This window comes from Orcinus orca, chromosome 16, assembly GCF_937001465.1.
Source record: "Orcinus orca chromosome 16, mOrcOrc1.1, whole genome shotgun sequence".
NCBI classification, from domain to species: Eukaryota; Metazoa; Chordata; class Mammalia; order Artiodactyla; family Delphinidae; genus Orcinus; species Orcinus orca.
Window position 1 is genome coordinate 33,071,991 of NC_064574.1, and position 22,910 is coordinate 33,094,900.

At 39.8% G+C, this 22,910-nt stretch overlaps 1 protein-coding gene and 1 non-coding gene across 17 annotated transcripts in view; both read left to right on the forward strand.

Moving 5' to 3' along the window:
* Window positions 1-658: 658 nt before the first annotated feature.
* Window positions 659-22,910, forward strand: part of SHLD1 (shieldin complex subunit 1) — a 97,252-nt gene continuing 75,000 nt past the window's right edge. For 4 of the 16 annotated variants that reach the window (XM_033440293.2, XM_049700006.1, XM_033440291.2 and 1 more), the window contains exons 1-2: window positions 749-9,497; window positions 11,294-11,475. In XM_033440293.2, the coding sequence (XP_033296184.1) occupies window positions 11,298-11,475 (178 nt within the window). In that variant the 5' untranslated portion in view covers window positions 749-9,497; window positions 11,294-11,297. The other 12 variants (XR_007472385.1, XM_033440296.2, XM_049700004.1 and 9 more) reach the window with 11 other exon arrangements.
* On the forward strand, window positions 22,704-22,810 carry LOC117203903 (U6 spliceosomal RNA). Its single transcript, XR_004486863.1, has one exon. It is a non-coding gene; the product is annotated as a U6 spliceosomal RNA (small nuclear RNA).

Sequence of the window (22,910 nt, forward strand, 5' to 3'; positions counted from 1 at the left end):
GCTCCGCAACAAGAGAAGCCACTGCAGTGAGAAGCCCGCACAACGCAACAAAGAGTAGCCCCTGCTCACTGCAACTTATTAGAGAAAGACCACGTACAGCAATGAAGACCCAAAGCAGCCAAAAATAAATAAATTTATCTAAAAAAAAATTTGTCTTCAAAAGGTCACTACATCAGTCAGCTTGCTTGCCATAAGCTCAAAGTATCTGGCAGGTAGTTGGCCAAACCTCAGCTAGTGTAGGACTCCTGATTTATGGGGTTCTATCCCAGTGTAGACATCTATAGGAGGCTGTGAGTGTACAGGACGTTTTCAAGAAGATGATGAAATGGAACAATAACCCTTAACTCTTTCGCGTGGTCCTGCAGTTCTGGCAGTTGTGTACAGCTACCTGAATGCAACATGTTGAAATATTAACATTCTCTTTGTTAATTTCACTCTACTTTTTATGTTTATTTAAATGTAGACGTTCGAATTTTTAAACATTTAAAATATTTCTCTGTTCCCTTTAGTATCCACCAAGCACATTTATCAATAAACCTCTAGAAATTTCCCGAACTAGCCATTTGTGGAAAGCGGTGTTGGCGGGGCCAATGCCCTCAGTCAAGATGGCCGTAACTGCCTTCCCTTGTTCTTTTCTGACCTCAGCAAAGATGGTTCCTGCGACTTCCTTTCAAACTCTGCTTTTCCGGTAACAAACGTGGAGTCACCGCTTCCGGTTTGAGGCGGCTGCCGTTGCGGGGCGGTGAGTGTAATCGGGGCCTGGCGACTTTTCTGGGCCAGTTTTCTCTGCGGACTCACGAGTGGATCGGATTGGGGGAAGGGAGGGGGTCTCCGCAAGGCATCAGGCCGTTCTCTCCTAATTGGGAAGTTACGGCTGCTTTCCCTGGCCTGCTCCCAAACCCCTCCTCCCCCACCACGGGCGGCCTCTGCAGCGAACGCCTTGGGGAAGCCCCAGAATTTGCGTGCAGTGTGTCTAAATGAGCTTCGGTTCTTCTTTTTTTTAAAAACAACTTTCTTGAGACATAATTGACATATTATAAAAAATTCCCATTTAAAGTGTAAAATTCAGTGGTTTTTCATATATCCCCAGAATTGTGCATCCATCACCACAATCTAATTTTAGAATATTTTCATCATCTCGAAGAAAAACCTTGTACCCATTAAAAGTCACTCTCTATTCACTATGGCCTCCCAGTCCTAGGCAATTGATAGTCTACTTTTTTGTCTCTATAGATTTGTCAATTTGCATATTTGATATAAATAGCAGCATACAGCATGTGGTCTTTTTTGACTAGCTTCTTTCACTAAGTATAATGTTTTAAAAGTTTGTTCTTGTTGTAGCATGTATCGAAACTTAATTCCTTTATTGCAGAAAAATATTCCTTGTATTCATATACCACATTTTGTTCATTCATCAGTTGATGGACATTTGGATTGTTTCCACTTTTTGGTTCTTATGAATAAAGCTGCTGTGACCATCTGTGTACAGTTTGAGTGGACACATGTTTTTATTTCTCTTGAGCACATATACCTACGAGTGGGATCGCCTGATCCAACCATTTGTGGAACTGCTAAACTGTTTTCCAAAGTACTTGAGCCATTTTACCTTTCTGTATGTGGATATCCAGCTGTCTTAGCGTTGAAAAGACTGTCCTTGCCCTGCGGAATTGTCTTGGCATCTAGGGAACTTCAGTCTATAACTGTAAGATTTTACTTCTGGACTCTCAGTTTTATTCCACTGACTGTTTTTATTCCAATACTACACAGTCTTGATTATTGCAGCTTATAATTGGTTTTGAAATCAGAAAGTATGAGTACTCCAAATTTGTGTTCTTCGTTTTCAAGATTGGTTTGGCTTGGGCTTCCCTGGTGGCGCCGTGGTTGAGAGTCCGCCTGCTGATGCAGGGGACATGGGTTAGTGCCCCAGTCCGGGAAGATCCCACATGCTGCGGAGTGGCTGGGCCCGTGAGCCATGGCCGCTGAGCCTGCGTGTCCGGAGCCTGTGCTCCGCAACGGGAGAGGCCACAACAGTGAGAGGCCCGCGGACCGCAAAAAAAAAAAGATTGGTTTGGCTTTATGGGCCCCTTGCATTTCCATATGTACTTTTAAACAGTTTTGTCAAATGCTGCAAATTTAAAAAAAAAAACACTGAGATTTTGTAAGAACCATATTGATCCATATACCAATTTGGGCAATATTGCCATTTTAAAATAGTAAGTGTTCAATTCCATGAACATAGGATGTCTTTCCATTCATTTGGAGCTTTAGTTTCTTTCAACATTTTAAAATAGTTCTCAGTGTACATGACTTACATATTTTTCATTATGTGTACTTAAGTATTTTATTCTTTTTGATGCTATTGTAAATGAAATTACATTCTTTTTTAAAAAATTTATTTTATTTATTTTTGGCTGTGTTGGGTCTTCATTGCTGCACATGGGCTTTCTCTAGTTGCAGCCCGCGAGGGCTACTCTTCGTTGCAGTGCACGGGCTTCTCACTGCTGTACCTTCTCTTGTTGCGGAGCATGGGCTCTAGCCATGTGGGCTTCAGTAGTTGCGGCACGTGAGCTCTGTAATTGTGGCTTGTGGGCTCTAGAGCGCATGCTCGGTAGTTGTGGTGCATGGGCTTAGTTACTCCGCGGCATGTGAGATCTTCCAGACCAGGGCTTGAATCCCATGTTCCCTGCATTGACAGGCAGATTCTTAACCACTGTGCCACCAAGGAAGTCCAAAATTATATTTTCAATTTCATTTTTAGGTTGTTTATTGCTAGTGTATATAAATACAAATGATTTTTCTGTATTGATCTTGTATCCTGCAACCTTGTTTAACTTTAATTATTCTAGTAGTTTTTTTTTAAGTGGATTCATTGGGACTTTCTATACACAAGATCATGTCTTCTGCTAATAGAAATAGTTTTACTTCTCTCTTTCCAATCTGGAAGCCTTTTATTTCATTTTCTTGCCTAATTGTGCAGCTAAAGGTTTTAGCTCCAGTACAATGTTGTATAGAAGTGATGAGAGCAGTTAATATTAAATTGTTCCTGAGCTTAAGGGGAAAACATTCAGTCTTTCACCATGAAGTAGGATGCTAGCTATGGTTTTTTTCAAAAATGCCCTTTATCAGATTGAGGAAGTTCCCTTCTTTTCCGAGTGTGCTGAGTGTTTTGATCATGAATGGGTATTTGACTTTGTCAGTTGATTGTGTGTGTGTGTGTCTGTTGTTGTTTCTGTCCCTTATCCTAATATAGTGTATTACATTGATTGATTTTCAGATGTTAAAGCAACTTTGCATTTCTGGGATAAGTTCTGCTTGGTCAGGGAGTGTAATCCTTTTTATATGTTGCTCGGTTCATTTTGCTAGTATTCTGTCAAGGATTTTTGTGTCTGTATTCATGATACTGGTCTATAGTTTTCTTGTTATGTCTCTGTCTAGTTTTGGTGTGAGGATAACAGTGGGCTCATTGCGTAAACTGGGAAGTGTTCCGTCTTCCATTTTTTAGAATAGTTATCCACAAGAGGGAAGGACAGGTGCAGTGGGAAGAAGCAAGGCTTATTGGAAAACCTGATGGAAAGATAGAAGTGGGGTCAGAGGTTGGGGGAACCAGGCTAGAAGTTTCTGGGTGGTAATTAATGTTTCAGAGGAGGAAAGAAGAGGAGAAAGCCTTGGGATATCCTTGAGGAAGTCCAGTTGGAGATGGAAGATGAGCCACAGAGGAGGCAGGAAGGAACAGGCCTAGCTGGGATGTCAGCTGGGTGAGTGGCTTCCTGAAAAGTAAAGAAAGAGTGTCAGAAGAAGGAATTTCTAGAAGTTATGGTGGAGTGATTGAGTTGGTGGAGATGAGAAAATGAGCCAATTGTAGACCCTTGAGAAGTCTGTGGAAGTGAGAGGAGATTGGCTGTGAGGAAGGCAGGTGTCAAAGGTTTTCGTTTTGCTTTTCTTTCTTGACAATTTTCATATTGATATAATTTTATACCTTCAAAAAATTGCAAGACTAGTACAAGGAACTCCCAAATAACATTTTCCAGATTCATCAATTGTCTACACTTGCCCCATTTACTTTATCATTCTCTCTCTCTCATATATATATATATATATATATATATATATATATATATACTGCAGACATCATGTCTCCCTAACACTAAATATTTGAGTGGTATTTCCAAAGAATAAGGATATTCTTTTACACACCAGGTTTTATTGAAAATGGGAGTGATTTGGGCCTGTTGAAAAGTGTAAGTGAAGATCCAGTGGAACAGAAGCCAGAGAAGGGATTATCGTCTCCGAAGGCTTCTGGAAAAGTCCAGAGAGTGGAATCTAAAGCCCAGGTGGAGTGGTTGGCCTTTGCCACACAAGGGACAGCTCCCTGTTTTACAGAGAGGTAAAGCAGTGTGCGGACGTGGGAGCCTTTGTTATGTTGAGAGAGCTGAAGAAGTTCCTCTCTGCTGGCTTCTGTTTCCCTTGTCAATTAGGAAGTGAGATGATATACTGAAAAGAGGAGGAAGGTATGTGAGTGATGGAGAGGGTCTGAGTTGAAGAAGAGTGGAGAAAATATGAAAGAGTCGAAGAGGGGGTTGAGAGGAAGTTATGAGATAAACATCTCAGGATCCATTTAGCCAGATAGCCCATTCCCGGTGGGTGCTCAGACACTTAGAGAGAGCCAGTCTGCCCTGACCTGTTTGATGACTCTCATGTCCAGCACACAGAAAATAGGGAGATAGTTGAGGTCGTCTAGGCTCAATTTTGCCAAAGGAGTGTGATGAAAAGACAGAATGGGCAGGGCAGGGAAGTTCAGGGTATTAACAAGACTGTGAACCATAGAATCTACTGGAAAAGAATGAAAGAAGCAACATGGCTATAGGATGGGAAGTAGAGGGGCAAATGGGCTGGTGGTTGGCTGGGAAGAGAGGAGCCTGTGATTTGTTTTTTAATTATTACTGTTTTACTTATTGGAGCTAACCATCATGAGCACAGAGACTGTACTAAGTATTTTACATGCATTAATTTTATATAATCCTTATGCCAACCCTATTAGGTAAGCATAGTAATCAAGCCATTTTTATAGATGAGGAAATTGAGGTTAAGTGACTTGCCCAGGGTGACAGCTAAAAAGTGAGAGCAGTCTCTCCAACTCCAGAGCCCCTGCACATCTCTGGACATTTTTGCAGAGCTTCTTAGCTGTGTTCCTTACTTCACGTTTACCCTCCTCTCATTTGTGTTTCACTCAGCTGACAGAGTGAGCCTTTGAAGATGCAAATTGATTATATCATACACATCCCCTCAGAAGCTTTCATTATATCAATTTTTAAATGGAAATATGTATAAAAATAAGTGAATTGATGGATGAATAGAGAGTTGGATAGCTGGTTATCTGATAAAGAAAATCATAGTAAAATGTTAATTATGAAATCTAGGAAAAGGCCATAAGTGACAAGCCCACAGCTAAGATTAGGAACAAGAGAGTGATGCCTACTTTTGCCACTTCTGTTTAACATAGTACTGGAAGTTCTAGCCAGAGCAGTTAGGCAAGAAAAAGAAGTAAAAGGCATCTCTATTGGAAAGGAAGAAGTAAAACTGTCACTGTTTGAAGATGACATGATATTATATATGGAAAACCGTAAAGACGCCATCAACAAACTGTTAGAATAAACAAATTCAGCAAAGTTGCAAGATACAAAATCAACACACAAAAGTCGGTTGCATAATGAACTATCAGAGAGAGAAATTAAGAATACAGTCCCATTTACAATTGCATCAAAAATAATAAAATAGGGCTTCCCTGGTGGCGCAGTGGTTGAGAGTCCGCCTGCTGATGCAGGGGACGCGGGTTCATGCCCCGGTCCAGGAGGATCCCACATGCCGCGGAGCGGCTGGGCCCGTGAGCCATGGCTGCTGAGCCTGCGCGTCCGGAGCCTGTGCTCCGCAATGGGAGAGGCCACAACAGTGAGAGGCCTGTGTACCGCAAGAAAAATAAAATAAAATAAAATAAAATAAAATACCTAGGAATAAGTTTTTTTCTTTTTCTTTTTAAAAGATTTTTGTTTTTACCTAGGAATAAATTTAACCAAGAAGGTGAAAGACCTGTGCAGTGAAAACTACAAGAAATTAATGAAAGAAATTGAAGAAGACACAAATAAATGGAAAGATATTCTGTGCTCATGGATTGGAAGAATTAATATTACAGTGTCCATGCTACCCCAAACAATATACAGACTCAATGCAATACCGATCAAAATCCCAATGACATTTTTCACAGTAATAAAACAAACAAAAAAAAATTTTGAACTATGAAAGATTCTGAATAGCCACAGCAATCTTGAGAAAGAACAAAGCTGCAGGCATCATGTGCCCTTATTTCAAACTTTATTACAAAGCTATAATAATTAAAACAGTATGGTGGCATTAAAAACAGACACATAAATCAATGGAACAGAATAGAGAGCTCAGAAATAAACCTATGCATATATTAATTAATTTATGAGAAAGGAGACAAGAATGTCCAATGGTGAAAGGACAGTCTCTTCAATAAATAGTGCTAGGAAAATTGACAGCACATGCAAAAGAATGAAATTGGACCACCATACACAAAAATTAACTCAAAATGAATTAAAGACTTGAGCTTGAGACCTAAAACTGTAAAAATCCTAGAAGAAAATAGAGGTGATAAAGTCCTTGACATACATCTTTAAAAAAAATTATTTATTTATTTATTTTTGGCTGCATTGGGTCTTCGTTGCTTCTTGCGGGCTTTCTCTAGTTGTGGTGAGTGGGGGCTACTCTTCGTTGCAGTGCGCCAGCTTCTCATTATGGTGGCTTCTCTTGTTGTGGAGCACGGGTTCTAGGTGCAGGGACTTCAGGAGTTGGGGCTTGCAGGCTCTAGAGTGCAGGCTCAGTAGTTGTGGCGCACGGGGCTTAGTTGCTCTGCGGCACATGGAATCGTCCCAGACCAGGGCTCGAACCCATGTCCCCTGTATTGGCAGGCAGATTCTTAACCACTGTGCCACCAGGGAAGTCCCTTTGACATAGGTCTTGATGATGATTTTTTGAATCTGACACCAAAACCAAAAGCAACAAAAGCAAAAATAAACAGGTGGGACTATATTAAACTAAAAATCTTTTGCACAGCAAAGGAAACCATCAACAAATGAAAAGGCAACCTACTGAATGGGAGAAAGTATTTGCAAATCATATATCTGATAAGGGGCTAATATCTAAAATATATAAAGAACCCATACAACTCAATAGCAAAAAAACAACCAATCCAATTAAAAAATGGGTAGAAGATATGAGTAGACATTTTTTCCCAAGAAGAAATATGGATGGCCAACAGGTACATGAAAAGATGCTCTACATCATTAATCATCAGGGAAATGCAAATCAGAACCACAATGAGATATCACCTCACACCTGTCAGAATGGCTAATATCAAAAAGACTGGTGGTCCTGGGCTTCCCTGGTGGTGCAGTGGTTGAGAGTCCGCCTGCCGATGCAGGGGACACGGGTTCATGCCCCAGTCCGGGAAGATCCCACATGCAGCGGAGCGGCTAGGCCCGTGAGCCATGGCCGCTGAGCCTGCGCGTCCGGAGCCTGTGCTTCGCAACAGGAGAGGCCACAGCAGTGAGAGGCCCGCGTACCGCAAAAAAAAAAAAAAAAAAGACTGGTGGTCCAGTGGTTAAGACTCTGCGCTTCCAATGCAGTGGTGCAGGTTTGATCCCTGGTCAGGGAACTAGGACCCCACAGGCCGCAGGGCGTGGCCAATAAATAAATAGAGACTAGAAATAACAAGTGTTGGCATAGATATAGAGAAAATGGAAACCTCATGGCAATGTAAATTGGTGCCACTATAGAAAAGTGTGGAGGTTCCTCAAAAAGTTAAAAATAGAACTACCATATGATCCAGGAATTCCAATTTTGAGTATTTATCCAAAGAAAATAAGAACACTAATTAGAAAAGATATATGCACCCCCATGTTCATTGCAGCATTATTTATAATAGCCAAGATAGAAAAACAACCTAAGGGTCCATTGATGGATGAGTAAATAAGGAAGATGTGATATATATGTACAATGTAATATTATTCAGCCATAAAAAAGAATGAAATCTTGCTATTTGCAACAACATGAATGTCCCTGAGACCACTATAAGTGAAATGAGTCAGAGAAATACAAATACTTTATATTAAGCTTATAGATACAGAGAGCAGATTGGCGGTTGTCAGAAGTGGCGGGGGGAGAGTGGTGGAAGAAATGGGTGAACTGTTTTTGGTTTTGTTTTGGTGTTTAAGTAAATTGAGTAAGAATAAAGAAATCTAGGCAGTAGCTATATGGATGGTCATTGTATTAAATTCTTTCCACTATCCTTTGTTTGAAATTTTTCATCTAAAATATTGGGAGGAAAGAGCCTTAATTGGAAGAAAAAAAAAAAAAGTACATAGTTCCTTGGAAGTCCAGTGGTTAGGACTTGGCACTTCACTGCCATGGCCTGGGTTCAGTCCCTGGTTGGGGAACTAAGATCCCGCAAGCCACATGGTGTGGCCAAAAATAAAGAAAAAGAAAAAAGTAAATGAAATTAAACTGCTTCTTATACATGGACCCTGACTGAGTTGTTTTTGTAGATTTGTAAGAATCTGTAGAGCAATGGCTGCTTTCTCTTGGTAAGCAGGTATTTATGTACTGAGAAACTTCTTGTGCCTGCAGTCACAAGGCATCCTATACTCCCAAGTATTGGAAAATAATATTTAGATTGTGTAATTAAAGCACCTTTAAGAGAAGAAAATAAGCACTTCTAGAGAAGGAAATTGAACCACATATCAAAAGTTTTGGGGCAAAGGATAATCATTGCATTCTACTTGGCCAGCCTAGGTAGTTTCAGATCATTAGAAGGGTCTCACCTGTCCCTATTATTTGATTTCTCCTGTACAAATTCATTGAATCCAAAATAATGTTTTACATGCACAGGTACTTATTTTGTAATAAACAGGATTCTGCCTTTCAGTAGATTGTTTTTTTCTTTTTTTTGTTCAAATAACCAGTTTGTGATGTATTTGACATTTAATATAAGTGATTATAAAAGAAAAGATAGATATCACATCAAGGTGCTATTTGTTTTCAAAAAGGATTCCTTTTGTTCCATGTCATTAATAACGACTTCTGTTGCTGGCTGATTTCAATGCAACTTTGTAGGCAAGCAGGATACGTGGCTGTCATTTATTAACCTGTTTGTTCCCTTCCAGAAACCTCCAGAGCAGTGTTTGGTAAGATGAGGGCAGAAGGAGGAGCCACAGATGCCTGCAGCAGAGGTGTTTGCTGAAACTTCGGGCTTGGTTGGCTAATATAGCAGTGTGCAAAGACAGGATGTTCTTGTTTCTTTGGGAATCTTGATCACCTCACTCCTTCCAGAAGCAATCAGCTGATGTCTTGGCTCACTGTCTGCCTGAGCGAATGTCCACAACAGCATGTGACTGGGTGTCCTGAAATGAGAGGTGTCTTGCCAGGTCTCTCTGTTGATTTGTTTTTATACCTCCTATCTTTGCTTGATCAGGTGGTAGTTTGGGCTGCAGTCGGGAGGCTCTGGAGCTGGGTTCATCCTAGGTTGGTACTTTCTGGACGGGTTTCCTTGGGCTAGTTACTCTACTTCTCCTGTGTTTGGGGCCGACTATCTGACTGTAAATGAGGGTAATAATAAGATTACCTGCTTCATAGGGCTGTTGGAGATGAAGCTCTTAGCACAATGCCTGGCAACCAAAAAGCACTTAATAAATGTTAACTACTCGTATTATTATACTGCTCATGTTATTCTGAAATTGCTTCTGTCATTCAGACATAGATCTTTCAAGTTCTGACTGTCATTTTAACAGCTGGATAATATCCCAAAATTTGGAATACTGCCTCCTCCCAAACCTATCCTTCTCCGGTCTGCTCTCACTCAGTTGATAATACAAACCTGTCACTGAAGCTACCACTCTTTGTTGACTTCTGGTTCCTCTTTAGCCCTTTTATCCATTCAGTTATTAAGTTTGACTCTTATTTCTGTTCCTAAACATCTTCTTAGTCTGTCCCCTGCTCTTGGCTGCTAGTGCCCTGCCCTGCTCTTCCTCTCTCACTGGGACCACAACAGTTGTCTGAATTCCTGTCGCTCCTGAGATTGCCTGCTGTCCAGCTGCCAAATCTGCAGATCTGACCATGTGTCTCCTCTGCATGGTACCTGGTGGCCTGTGGTAGTCACAGGGTGTGGTGTTGACCATAGTAAGAGTTACTGATGACAACTTAAGAGGCAGAGAGTAGCAGAGGGTCCAGGATCTCTCCAGGCCCATAATTATTTTACAGAGAGGTGGGCAGGGCTGGATGTACTGCAAAGAGCCCTCCAGCCCACAGGTAGACATCAACCAGGAGGGATAAGGGACACCTAATTTTTAACAAGAAATGTCCAAAACTCTCAACACCTCTTGCCAGTTGTGGTTGCCCAAGCTGGTTCCTCTGGGGTTCATACTGTCCCCTGGCCATGGCCTGCCCCACACTTGGGGACAGCCTCCTCCAGAAAGCCTACTGCCCCTCTCTGGGCGCCTCCTCATCTTATCATGGTGTTAGCACTGTCTGTCTCTGTGTTTGGATCATCCCAACCTGAGCAACTCAAAGGAAGTGTGTATCACATTCATCTTTGCATCCCTGGGGCCTGGCATGTTAACAGTTGTCTGAAGGCCACAGAAGAAGATGCAAATCACCTGTAATTTCACTACCCAGAAATTAAACCACTGAGTTAATTATCACTGGAATTAATTTGGGATATACCCTTCTAGACTTTTTTTTTCTAGCTATAGGTCTGTATATTTCATACACACACATCCCACACACGATATTTTATAAAATATGGATCAAACCCTACCTATAGTTTTTAAATCTTTTTCCATTTAATATATCATGGACAGTTTCCCATCTCATTAAATATTTGTGTAGTCCTTGGATTATAGTGCTAAACAGTATTTCATCCTTATCAGACATGCAGTTCACTTTCCAGCTGAAATGATTCATGGTTTCTTTCTGTGCTGAGAGTTATTTGTTTCTCATGATGAAGAAACATGGTAAACAAATGCTGGGTCTAAAGCAAAGACAAGGAAGACCATTAATAACAGGAAAGTAAAGCAAAGACAAGGAAGACTGTTAGTAACAGGAAAGTAAATTATTTTGGTTCTACTGTTTTTTGGCCTTTAAGGTGCTTTAAGCCATGGCTGTAATGGAGGCTCCTCTTATGCAATACCTTCTGTATTGAATTGTTTTATTTTTTCCATGGCAGGACTATGGCAAATCAGGAAGCCACTCCAGGAAGCCAATCAGAGGAGAGCAATGCTTTGGACCTGCCATCAGCTTATGACATAAGGGATTACGTGTTGCAGAGACCCAGCCAGGAGGCCAACAGTGAGGCTTTTAGTTCTGAGGAAGCCTTTTCTATTCCTTGCTCTTCTGATACGGATCCAGGTAAGAAGCACAGTTTAAAACAAACTAACATTGAACAAACAAAAAAATCCTGACATATACCTATATGTGATAGTTTGTTTCTCTGTCTTCCAAAGGCAGATCTCATTGTCTCGGGGAGAAAAACATCTTATCTAAGCAAAACTGTTGGGAGAGACTTCAAAGGACAGCCTCCCTGGTGGAACCAGGACAAGGAGCTGTTTCCTGGAGGCCTTGTTGTCTGAGTCCCTTTCTGATCTCCATCCAAATCCATTTAGAGGCAGGGAGCACTTGGTTCACTGGGAGAGGGTAGAATTGGTTTTTTGTTTTGTTCTTTTAAAACTTCAGAAAATAGCCATGTGGGCCTGTTGTGTGTCATAGGGACTTTAGTGTTCCTCTTATGAAGTATACTCTGGATTTAGGTAACAACTTTTCTGTAAGTTTCCCTGACCGAATTGCCGAAAAGTCTGTTTTTTAAGTTTAATGATAATTCTTTGACATAGTTAGTGACCATCTCTGGTTGTAAAGCCCATCTCCTCCCTGTTTATTGCCTAATCCAGGCCTGTAGGTCCACATATTCAAAGCTTTGCCACTTACTGGTTGTGTGACTCAGGTCATATTTCTTAACCCCTCTGAGTTCCAGAATCAGCTACAAAATGGGGATCAAAATGCTTGCTTCATGGAGTAGGTTTAACTCAGGGAACAGTGCAGGGACACATTATAGTGTTTGCCATACATTGGTGCTCAGGCAATTGCTATTACAGTATTCTGGTGCTATTATTATTGTTGTTGTTGTTAATATTAAGAAACCCAAATATATATTTTTAAAGAGCACGCAGGTACTAAGAAAATGTGGGCCTTAATGAAGATGAATTTAACATTGGCAGTAAGTAGGATGTGTACCTGTCATTATCTTCAAGAATTCTATGAAAAAAAAAATACTTTTAAACTTCCTGATGATTCTTTTCCGATTTTCAGGACATAGTAATCAGGATCAGTCAGATTCCTGTTTAATTTAGTTCCAGAGCAAGAATTAGATCATTTCTTACCCTTTTTCTTTCTAGGCTCAGAATCTTAGTTCATTTAACCTTTCCTCTTCCCCTTCCCATCCTGCTGCCTCTACATTACTTTCCATCCCAAAGAAAGCAACTGTTATTAATTTGAATTGAGTTGACCATTGAAATATTTATATTGGAGTATTTGTTTAAAATCTAGACATTTCATGAAAAAAGATTCTTTTGGAAGCCCTTATAAAGGTCTAAACATGGGAAGGAGCACTCATATCCTGAGACAACCATTTTGCACGGCATGGGGAGTGGTGGTGCTGCATTTGACTGTCTAGTTTGAATTCTGGTTCTACTTTTTTCTGTGGTTTTGCCTTGGACAAGTCATTTGGCCTCCATGTCTTGGTTCCTTCATTTGTAAAATGGAGATAGTATTGCCTACCTTGTCACGGGGCAGCCATAATGAGGGTCAAAGTGTATGAGGTGTAATGCCTGGCATGTGGTGGGCTTTGGAAATCCAGCTCTTCATGAGTTCAGTGCCTGGGCACCTCAGCACACCACCACGCTGACCAGGCTCCATTTTTTTTTTAATTGAGCTATAATTTATGTGCAATATTATATGTTACACGTGTACAACATAGTGATTCACAATTTTTAAAGGTTATACTCCATTTATAGTTATTATAGAATATTGGCTATATTCCCTGTGTTGTATAATATATCCTTGTAGCTTATTTATTTTGTACATAATAGTTTGTACCTCTTAATCCCCTACGCCATCTTGCCCCCCCTCCCTTCTTTCTCCCCACTGGTAACCACTAGTTTGTTCTCTATATCTCTGAGTCTGTTTCTTTTTTGTTATACTCACTAGTTTGTTTTATTTATTTATTTTAATTTATTTTATTTTATTTATTTATTTAAAAAAATTTTTGGCTGCGTTGGGTCTTAGTTGCAGCACACGGGATGTTCGTTGAGACGTGAGATCTTTCGTTGAAGTGCTTGGGCTCTTCATTGCGGTGCTTGGGCTTCTCTCTAGTTGCGGCCTGTGGGTTTCTCTCTAGTTGTGGTGTATGAGCTTCTCTCTAGTTGTGGCGCACAGGCTCCAGAGCGCATGGGCTCTGTAGTTTGTGGTACGTGGGCTCTCTAGTTAAGGCGTGCAAACTCAGTAGTTGTGGCGCGCAGGCTTAGTTGCCCTGTGGCATCTTAGTTCTCCGTCCAGGGATCGAACCTGCGTCCCCTGCATTGGAAGGCGGATTCTTAACCACTGGACCACTAGGGAAGTCCCTAGTTTATTTTTTAGATTCTACATGTAAGTGGTCTGACTTCTTTAACTTAGCATAATACCTTCCAAGTCCATCCCTGTTGTTGCAAATGGCAAAATTTCATTCTTGTTTATGGCTGAACAGTATTCCATTGTGCGTGTGTGTGTGTGTGTGTGTGTGTGTGTGTGTGTGTGTGTGTATACCACATCTTCTTTATCCATTCATCTGTTGATGGACACTTAGGTTGTTTCCATATCTTAGTAATTGTAAGTAATGCTGCTATGAATATTGGGGTGCATGTATCTTTTTTAATTAGTGATTTTGTTTTTTTCAGATAGGTACCCAGGAGTGGAATTTCTGAGTCATGTGGTAGTTCTCCTTTTAGTTTTCTGAGAAAACTCCATACTGTTTTCCACAGTGGCTGCACCAATTTACATTCCCATCAACAGTGTATGAGGGTTCCCTTTTCTCCGCATCCTCATGACAAGATCCATTAAATTCATAACCTCCTACCTCAAGTTGAGCCTCTTTGCTGCCCATCCATCACACACTATTTTCCTAGCATGTTCATTCTCCTGCCCTCTTGGATGACTTTGTAGTATCTTCTTCTCTCTTTGCAAACCCCCATTACCTCCTTCAACCTCTTTCTCAGCTGATAATCTTAGTTTCCTATTTAATCAAGAAAACAGAAGCACTCAAAAGAGAATGAGCACACACTCACACTTCACATCCATCAGCTTCCTTCCCTCCTGTTTCTGTGGGAAACCCATCCCTGCCTGTCCTTCTCTTCCAGTCTGCTTTCACCTACTCAAGGTTGTCACTTCTAGTAATCTCCTGCATCGTTGATCCCACCTCTACTGGTCATTCTCATGATCATACAAACATGCTTTAATAGCTCCCATCTTAACAAAATGCCCACCCTAGACCCCAAATCCCCATCTAGTTACAGACTCATTCCTCTGTTCTCTTCTACAGAAAACCCTCAGAAGAGTCATCTACACCTGTTGTCCCCAGTTCGTCTCCTCCCAGTTCCTCCTAAAACCCTCCAACCTGGCTTCTATCTCCATCACTCCATGGAAATAGCTCTTGTCAAGGTCATGACCTCCACATTGTTAAATCCAGTAGTCACTTCTCAAGCGTTCTCCTTCTTGATCTGTCAGCAGCATTGACTTTTTTCCTTCTTGAATTCTTTCTTCAGTGGGCTTTCTGGGAAGCAGCATCTTAATTTTTTTTTCTTACTTTTCTGTCTTATTCGTTCTCAGTCTTCTTTGCCTGATTCCTTCCTCTCCAACCCCTTAGTGTTGGAGAGCCCAGGGCTGAGTCCTCAGCTCTCCTGTCTGTCATCACACCCTTCCCTGAGTGATCTTATCCAGTCTCGGGGCCTTAAATGCTCTCAGTACCCCGCTCAGTCCCAGATTTCTCTCTCTAGTTTGGATCTCTGGCTTGACATTTATACTATCTATGTATTTCACATCATCACTTAGATTTCTATTAGACTTCCTAAATTTGACATAACCAAATTCCTGATTCCTCTACCGTCTCATATATACATAGACACACCTGTTCTTTGAGGCTTTCTCATCTCAAAAAAGTACTTCCATCCTTCTGTTCACTTAGGCAGAAACCTGGGAGTCATCCTCAACTTCTTTCTTTCTCTTTAATCTCATATCCAGTCTATCAGCAAATCCTGTCAGCTCTCCTTTGTCTCCACTGCCACCACCCTGGTCCCTGCCAGTAGCATCTGTCTTCTGGATTATTGTTAATCTCATAACTAGCTTTTCTCACATCTGCTCTTTATCCTCCTATAGTTTCTTCTTTTTTTTTTAAATTTTTATTTATTTCTATTATTGTCTTTAATGGAATATATAAAAGCAGAGAAACTTCACTCATAAGTTGTGCTTTCACATATTCATATAGAAACTATATGGAAATACATATACATGGGCTTAGAAATATTTTACTTTTCATGCAGGAATTCCAGTTCTGTTAACCAAAACTAAAGAAATAATTCATAATAAAAATAAGCTTTGTGTATAGTGACATCTATAATTACAGTAAATTGTCACTAAATTAAACATTGAACAGAGACTTCCATGGTGGCACAGTGGTTAAGAATCTGCCTGCCAATGCAGGGGACACAGGTTCGATCCCTGGTCCAGGAAGATCCGACATGCCACGGAGCAGCTAAGCCCGTGAGCCACAACTACTGAGCCTGCACTCTAGAGCCTGCAAGCCACAACTACTGAGCCCATGCGCTGCAATTACTGAAGCCCACACTCTCTAGGGCCTGCGTGCTGCAACGACTGAAGCCCATGCACCTAGAGCCCATGCTCTGCAATAAGAGAAGCCACTGCAATGAGAAGACCGTGTACCACAATGAAGAGCAGCCCTCACTCACCGCAACTAGAGAAAGCCTGTGTGCAGCAACAAAGACCCAACACAGCCAAAATAAATAAATAAATAAACAAACAAATAATTAAATAATTGAATAATAATGGTTAACTAGGTACACCCAGTCAACTAAATATGAATATTCAAAAAAATTGCATTTCTTCCTTTTTTTAAATTAATTTTTATTGGAGTATAGTTGCTTTACAATGTTGTGTTAGTTTCTGCTGTACAGCAAAGTGAATCAGCTATACGTATACATATATCCCCTCTTTAGGTCACCACAGAGCATTGAGTAGAGTTACCTGTGCTATACACTCGGTTCTTATTAGGTATCTATTTTATACATAATAGTGTATATATGTCAATCCTAATCTCCCAATTCATTCCACTCCCCTCTTTCGTCCTTGATAACCATACATCCATTCTCTCTGTCTCTGTCTCTATTTCTGCTTTGCAAATAAGTTCATCTGTATAATTTTTTCTAGATTCCACATATAAGCAATATTATACAATACTTGTTTTTCTCTTTCTGACTAACTTCACTCTGTATAACAGTCTCTAGGTCCATCCACGTTTCTGCAGATTGCACAATTTCGTTCCTTTTTATGACTGAGTAATATTGCATTATATATATGTACCACATCTTCTTTATCCATTCTTCTATTGATGGACATTTAGGTTGCTTCCAAGTTCTGGCTATTGTAAATAGTGCTGCAGTGAACATTGGGGTGCATGTGTATCTTTTTGAATTATAGTTTTCTCCAGATATATGCCCAGGAGTGGGATTGCTGGGTCATATGGTAGTTCTATTTTTAGTTTTTTGAGGAACCTCCATACTGTTCTCCATAGTGGCTGTACCAATTTACATTCCCACCAACAGTGTAGGAGGATTCCCTTTTCTCCACATCCTCTCCAGCATTTATTGTTTGTAGATTTTTTGATGGTGGCCATTCTGACTGGTGTGAGGTGATACTTTACTGTAGTATTGATTTCCATTTCTCTAATAATTAGTGAGTGATGTTAAGCATCTTTTCATGTGTTTGTTGGCCATCTGTATGTCTTCTTTGGAGAAATGTCTATTTAGGTCTTCTGCCCATTTTTTGATTGGGTTGTTTGTTTTGTTGATATTGAGCTGCATGAGCTGTTTGTATATTTTGCAGATTAATCCCTTGTCAGTTGCTTAGTTTGCAAATAATTTCTCCCATTCTGAGGGTTTTCTTTTCGTCTTATTTGTGGTTTACTTTGCTGTGCAAAAGCTTTTAAGTTTCATTAGGTCCCATTTGTTTATTTTTGTTTTTATTTCCATTACTCTAGGAGGTGGATTGAAAAAGATCTTGCTGTGATTTATGTCAAAGAGTGTTCTCCCTATGTTTTCCTCTAAGAGTTTTATAGTGTCTGGTCTTACATTTAGGTCTCTAATCCATTTTGAGTTTATTTTTGTGTGTGGTATTAGGGAGTGTTCTAATTTTATTCTTTTATATGTAGCTGTCCAGTTTTCCCAGCACCACTTATTGAAGAGACTGTCTTTTCTCCATTGTATATCCTCACCTCCTTTGTCATAGATTAGTTGACCATAGGTGTGTGGGTTTATCTCTGGGCTTTCTATCCTGTTCCATTGACCTATATTTCTGTTTTTGTGCCAGTACCATATTGTCTTGATTACTGTTACTTTGTAGTATAGTCTGAAGTCAGGGAGTCCGATTCCTCCAGCTCCATTTTTTTTCCCTCAAGATTGCTTTGGCTGTTCAGGGTCTTTTGTGTCACCATACAGATTTTAAGATTTTTTGTTTTAGTTCTGTAAAAAATGCCATTGGTAATTTGATAGGGATTGAATTGAATCTAGATTGCTTTGGGTAGTATAGTCATTTTCACAATGTTGATTCTTCCAATCCAAGAACATGGTATATCTCCATCTGTTTGTGTCATCTTTGATTGCTTTCATCAGTGTCTTACAGTTTTCTGAGTACAGGTCTTTTACCTCCTTAGGTAGGTTTATTCCTAGGTATTTTATTCTTTTTGTTGCAATGGTGAATGGGATTGTTTCCTTCTCTTTCTGATCATTCATTGTTAGTGTATAGGAATTCAAGAGATTTCTGTGCATTAATTTTGTATCCTGCAACTTTACCAAATTCACTGATTAGCTCTAGTAGTTTTATGGTAGAATCTTTATGATTCTCTATGTATAGTATCATGTCATGTGCAAACAGTGACAGTTTTACTTCTTCTTTTCCAATTTGGATTCCTTTTATTTAGTTTTCTTCTCTGATTGTCATGGCTAGGAATTCCAAAACTATGTTGAATAAAAGTAGCAAGAGTGGACATCCTTGTCTTGTTCCTGATCTTAGAGGAGATGCTTTCAGTTTTTCACCATTGAGAATGATGTTTGCTGTGGGTTTGTCATATATGGTCTTTATTATGTTGAGGTAGTTTCCCTCTATGCCCACTTTCTGGAGAGTTTTTAATCATAAATGGGTATTGAATTTTATCAAAAGCTTTTTTTGCATCTATTGAGATGATCATATGGCTTTTATCCTTCAGTTTGTTAATATGGCATATCACATTGATTGATTTGCATATATTGAAGAATCCTTGCATTCCTGGGGTAAACCCCACTTGATCATGGTGTATGATCCTTTTAATGTGTTGTTGGATTCTGTTTGCTAGTATTTTGTTGAGTATTTTTGCATCTATGTTCATCAGTGATATTGGCCTCTAATTTTCTTTTTTTGTGAGTTCTTTGTCTGGTTTTGATATCAGGGTGATAGTGGCGTCATAGAATGAGCTTAGGAGAATTCCTCCCTCTGCAGGTTTTTGGAAGAGTTTGAGAAGGATAGGTGTTAGCTCTCCTTTAAATGTTTGATGGAATTCACCTGTGAAGCCATCTGGTCCTGGACTTCTGGTTGCTGGAAGATTTGTTTTTAATATTTATTTTATTTTATTTATTTATTGGTTGCTTGGGTCTTAGTTGTGGCTTGCTGGCTCCTTAGTTGTGGCATGTGGGCTCCTTAGTTATGGCACGTTGGTTCCTTAGTTGCAGCATGCTGGATCTTTTTTAGTTGAGGGATGCAAACTCTTAGTTGCGGCATGCATCTGGGACCTAGTTCCCTGACCAGGGATTGAACCCAGGCCCCCTTCATTGGGAGCACCGATTCTTAACCACTGCACCATCAGGGAAGTCCCGTTTGCAGGAAGATTTTTAATCACAGTTTCAATTTCATTACTTGTCATTGGTCTGTTCATATTTTGTATTTCTTCCTGGTTCAGTCTTGGAAGGTTGTACCTTTCCAACAATTTGTCCATTTCTTCCAGGTTGTCCATTTTTTTGGCATATACCTGCTTGTAGTAGTCTCTTATGATGCTTTGTATTTTTGCGGTGTCAGTTGTAACTTCTCCTTTTTCATTTCTAATTTTATTGATTTGAGTCCTCTCCCTTTTTTCTTGATGAGTCTGGCTAAAGGTTTATCAATTTTGTTTATCTTCTCAAAGAACCAGCTTTTTGTTTTATTGATCTTTGCTATTGTTTTCTTTGTTTCTGTTTCTGCTCTGATCCTTATGATTTCTTTCCTTCTACTGACTTTGGGTTTTCTTTGTTCTTCTTTCTCTAGTTGCCTTAGGTGTAGGGTTAGATTGTTTATTTGAGATTTTTCTTATTTCTTGGGGTGAGATTGAATTGCTATAAACTTCCCTCTTAGAACTTCTTTTGCTGCATCCCATAGGTTTTGGAACATCGTGTTTTTGTTATCATTTGTCTCTACGTATTTTTTGATTTTCTCTTTGATTTCTTCAGTGATCTCTTGGTTATTTAGTAATGTATTGTTTAGCTTCCATGTGTTTATGTTTTTTACAGTTTTTTTTCCTGTAATAGATTTCTAATCTCATAGTGTTGTGGTCGGAAAAGACGCTTGATACGATTTCAGTTTTCTTAAATTTACGAAGGCTTGATTTGTGACCCAAGATGTGATCTACCCTGGAGAATGTTCCATGTGCACTTGAGAACAGAATGTATTCTGCTGCTTTTAGTTGGAATGTCCTATAAATATCAGTGAAGTCTATCTGGTCTAATGTGTTATTTAAGGCTTGTGTTTCCTTACTAATTTTCTGTCTGGATGATCTGTCCATTGGTATAAGTGGAATGTTAAAGTCCCCCACTATTATTGTGTTACTGTCAATTTCCCCTTTTATGGCTGTTAGTATTTACCTTATGTATTGAGGTGCTCCTCTGTTGGGTGCATAAATATTTACAATTGTTATATCTTCTTGGATTGATCCCTTGATCATTATGTAGTGTCCTTCCTTGTCTCTTCTAACATTCTTTATTTTAAAGTCTATTTTGTCTGATATGAATATTGCTACTCCAGGTTTCTTTTGATTTCCATTTGCATGGAATATCTTTTTCCATCCCCTCACTTTCAGTCTGTGTGTGTCCCTAGGTTTGAAGTGGGTCTCTTGTAGACAGCATATATATGGGCCTTGTTTTTTATCCATTCAGCCAGTCTGTGTCTTTTGCTTGGAGCATTTAATCCATTTACATTTAAGGTAATTATTGATATGTATTTTCCTATTATCATATTCTTAATTGTTTTGGGTTTGTTTTTGTAGGTGTTTTCCTTCTCTTGTGTTTCCTGCCTAGAGAAGTTCCTTTAGCTTTTGTTGTAAAGCTGGTTTGATGGTGCTTTATTCTTTTATCTTTTGCTTGTCTGTAAAGCTTTTGATTTCTCTGTCAAATCTGAATGAGATACTTGCTGGGTAGAGTAATATTGGTTGTAGGTTTCTCCCTTTCATCAGTTTAAATATATCTTGCCACTCCCTTCTGGCCTGCAGTGTTTCTGCTGAAAGGTCATCTGTTAACCTTCTGAGGATTCCCTTGTATGTTATTTGTTGCTTTTCCCTTGCTGCTTTTAATACTTTTTCTTTGTATGTAATATTTTTTGTGTATTTAGTATGTGTCTCAGCATGCTTCTTCTTGGCTTTATCCTGTATGGGACTCTCTGTGCTACCTGGAATTGGGTGGCTATTTCCTTTCTCATGTTAGGGAAGTTTTTGACTATAATCTCTTTAAATATTTTCTCAGACCCTTTCTCTTTCTCTTTGTCTTCTGGGACCTCTATAATTCGAATGTTGGTGCATTTAATGTTGTCCCAGAGGTCTCTGAGACTGTCCTAATTTCTTTTCATTCTTTTTTTTTTATTTTGCTCCTCAGCAGTTATTTCCACCATTTTATCTTCCAGCTCACTTATTCTATCTTATGTGTATTTTTCATTTCAGTTATTGTATTGTTTATCACTGTTTGTTCTTTGAAAGTTCTTCTAGGTCCTGGTTAAACATTTCTTTTATCTTCTCAATCTGTGCCTCCATTCTATTTCCAAGATTTTGTATCATCTTTATTATCATTACTCCGAATTCTTTTTCAGGTAGACTGTGTATTTCCTCTTCATTCATTTGGTCTTGTGGATTTTTACCTTGCTTCTTCATCTACAACATATTTCTCTGTTGTCTCATTTTGTGTAACTTACTGTGTTTATGGTCTCCTTTCCACAGGCTTCAGGGTCGTAGTTCCTCTTGCTTCTAGTGTCTGCCCCCTGGTGGGTGAGGTTGGTCCAGGCACTTGTGTCAGCTTCCTGGTAGGAGGGACTGGTGCCGGCACTCTGTTGATTGGAACTGAGTCTTTTGCCTCTGATGGGCTGGGCTGTGTCAGGTAGTGTGTTTTGGGGTGTCTGTGAGCTTAGTACGACTTTTAGGCAGCCTGTCTGCTAATGGGTGGGGCTGTGTTCCTGTCTTGCTGGTTGTTTGGTGTGAGGCATCCAGCACTGGAATCTGCAGGCAGTTTGGTGAAGCCAGGTCTTAGTGTCAAGATGGAGACCTCTGGGAGAGCTTATGCTGACTAATATTCTCTGGGTCCAGGAGTTTTCTGGTGGTCTGGTATCCTGGGCTTGGCACTCTTATCCCAACCCCTGGCTGGGGAAGTGAGACCCCACAAGCTGCACAGCCAAGAAAAAGAAGAAAAGAAAACAAGCAGACAAGCAAAATCCAAGACAAGTGATAAAAGCAAAACCAAACAGACAAACAGAGAAAAGAAAATACAAACAAACAAAAAAACCCAAGAGAACAACTGAACAAACAAAAGAACCCCAAAACAAACAATAAAAAACTAACAAAAACAACAAAACAAAACAAAAACAGAAAGCAAACTAAAAACAAAGGTGGGGCTTCCCTGGTGGTGCAGTGGTTGAGAGTCCGCCTGCCGATGCAGGGGACACAGGTTCGTGCCCCGGTCTGGGAAGATCCCACATGCCGCAGAGCGGCTGGGCCCGTGAGCCATGACCACTGAGTCTGCGCGTCTGGAGCCTGTGCTCCACAACAGGAGAGGCCACAATGGTGAGAGGCCCACGTACCACAAAAAAAAAAAAAAGCAAAGATAACATAAAACAAACACACAAAGACGATTAAAAAAAAGAACAAAAGGAAAAACAAGAAAAAAACCCCACAAAACCACAATAAAGTAAAAATAGAAAAGTAAAAAATATATTTAAAAATTAAATAAAATTAAAACAGAAAACAACAACAGAACAAAGTGAAACTAACAAACCAAAAAAGAGTGCTTGCTTCAGTAGCACATATACTAAAATTGGAATGATACAGAGAATATTAGCGTGGCCCCTGTGCAAGGATGACATGCAAATTCATGAAGCGTTCCATACTTTTTTTCTGTACAGTAGAAATTAAGACAACATTGTGGAGCAACTATACCCCATAAAAATTAATTTAAAAATAGGAAAACAATAGTAATAATAATATTTTCCTG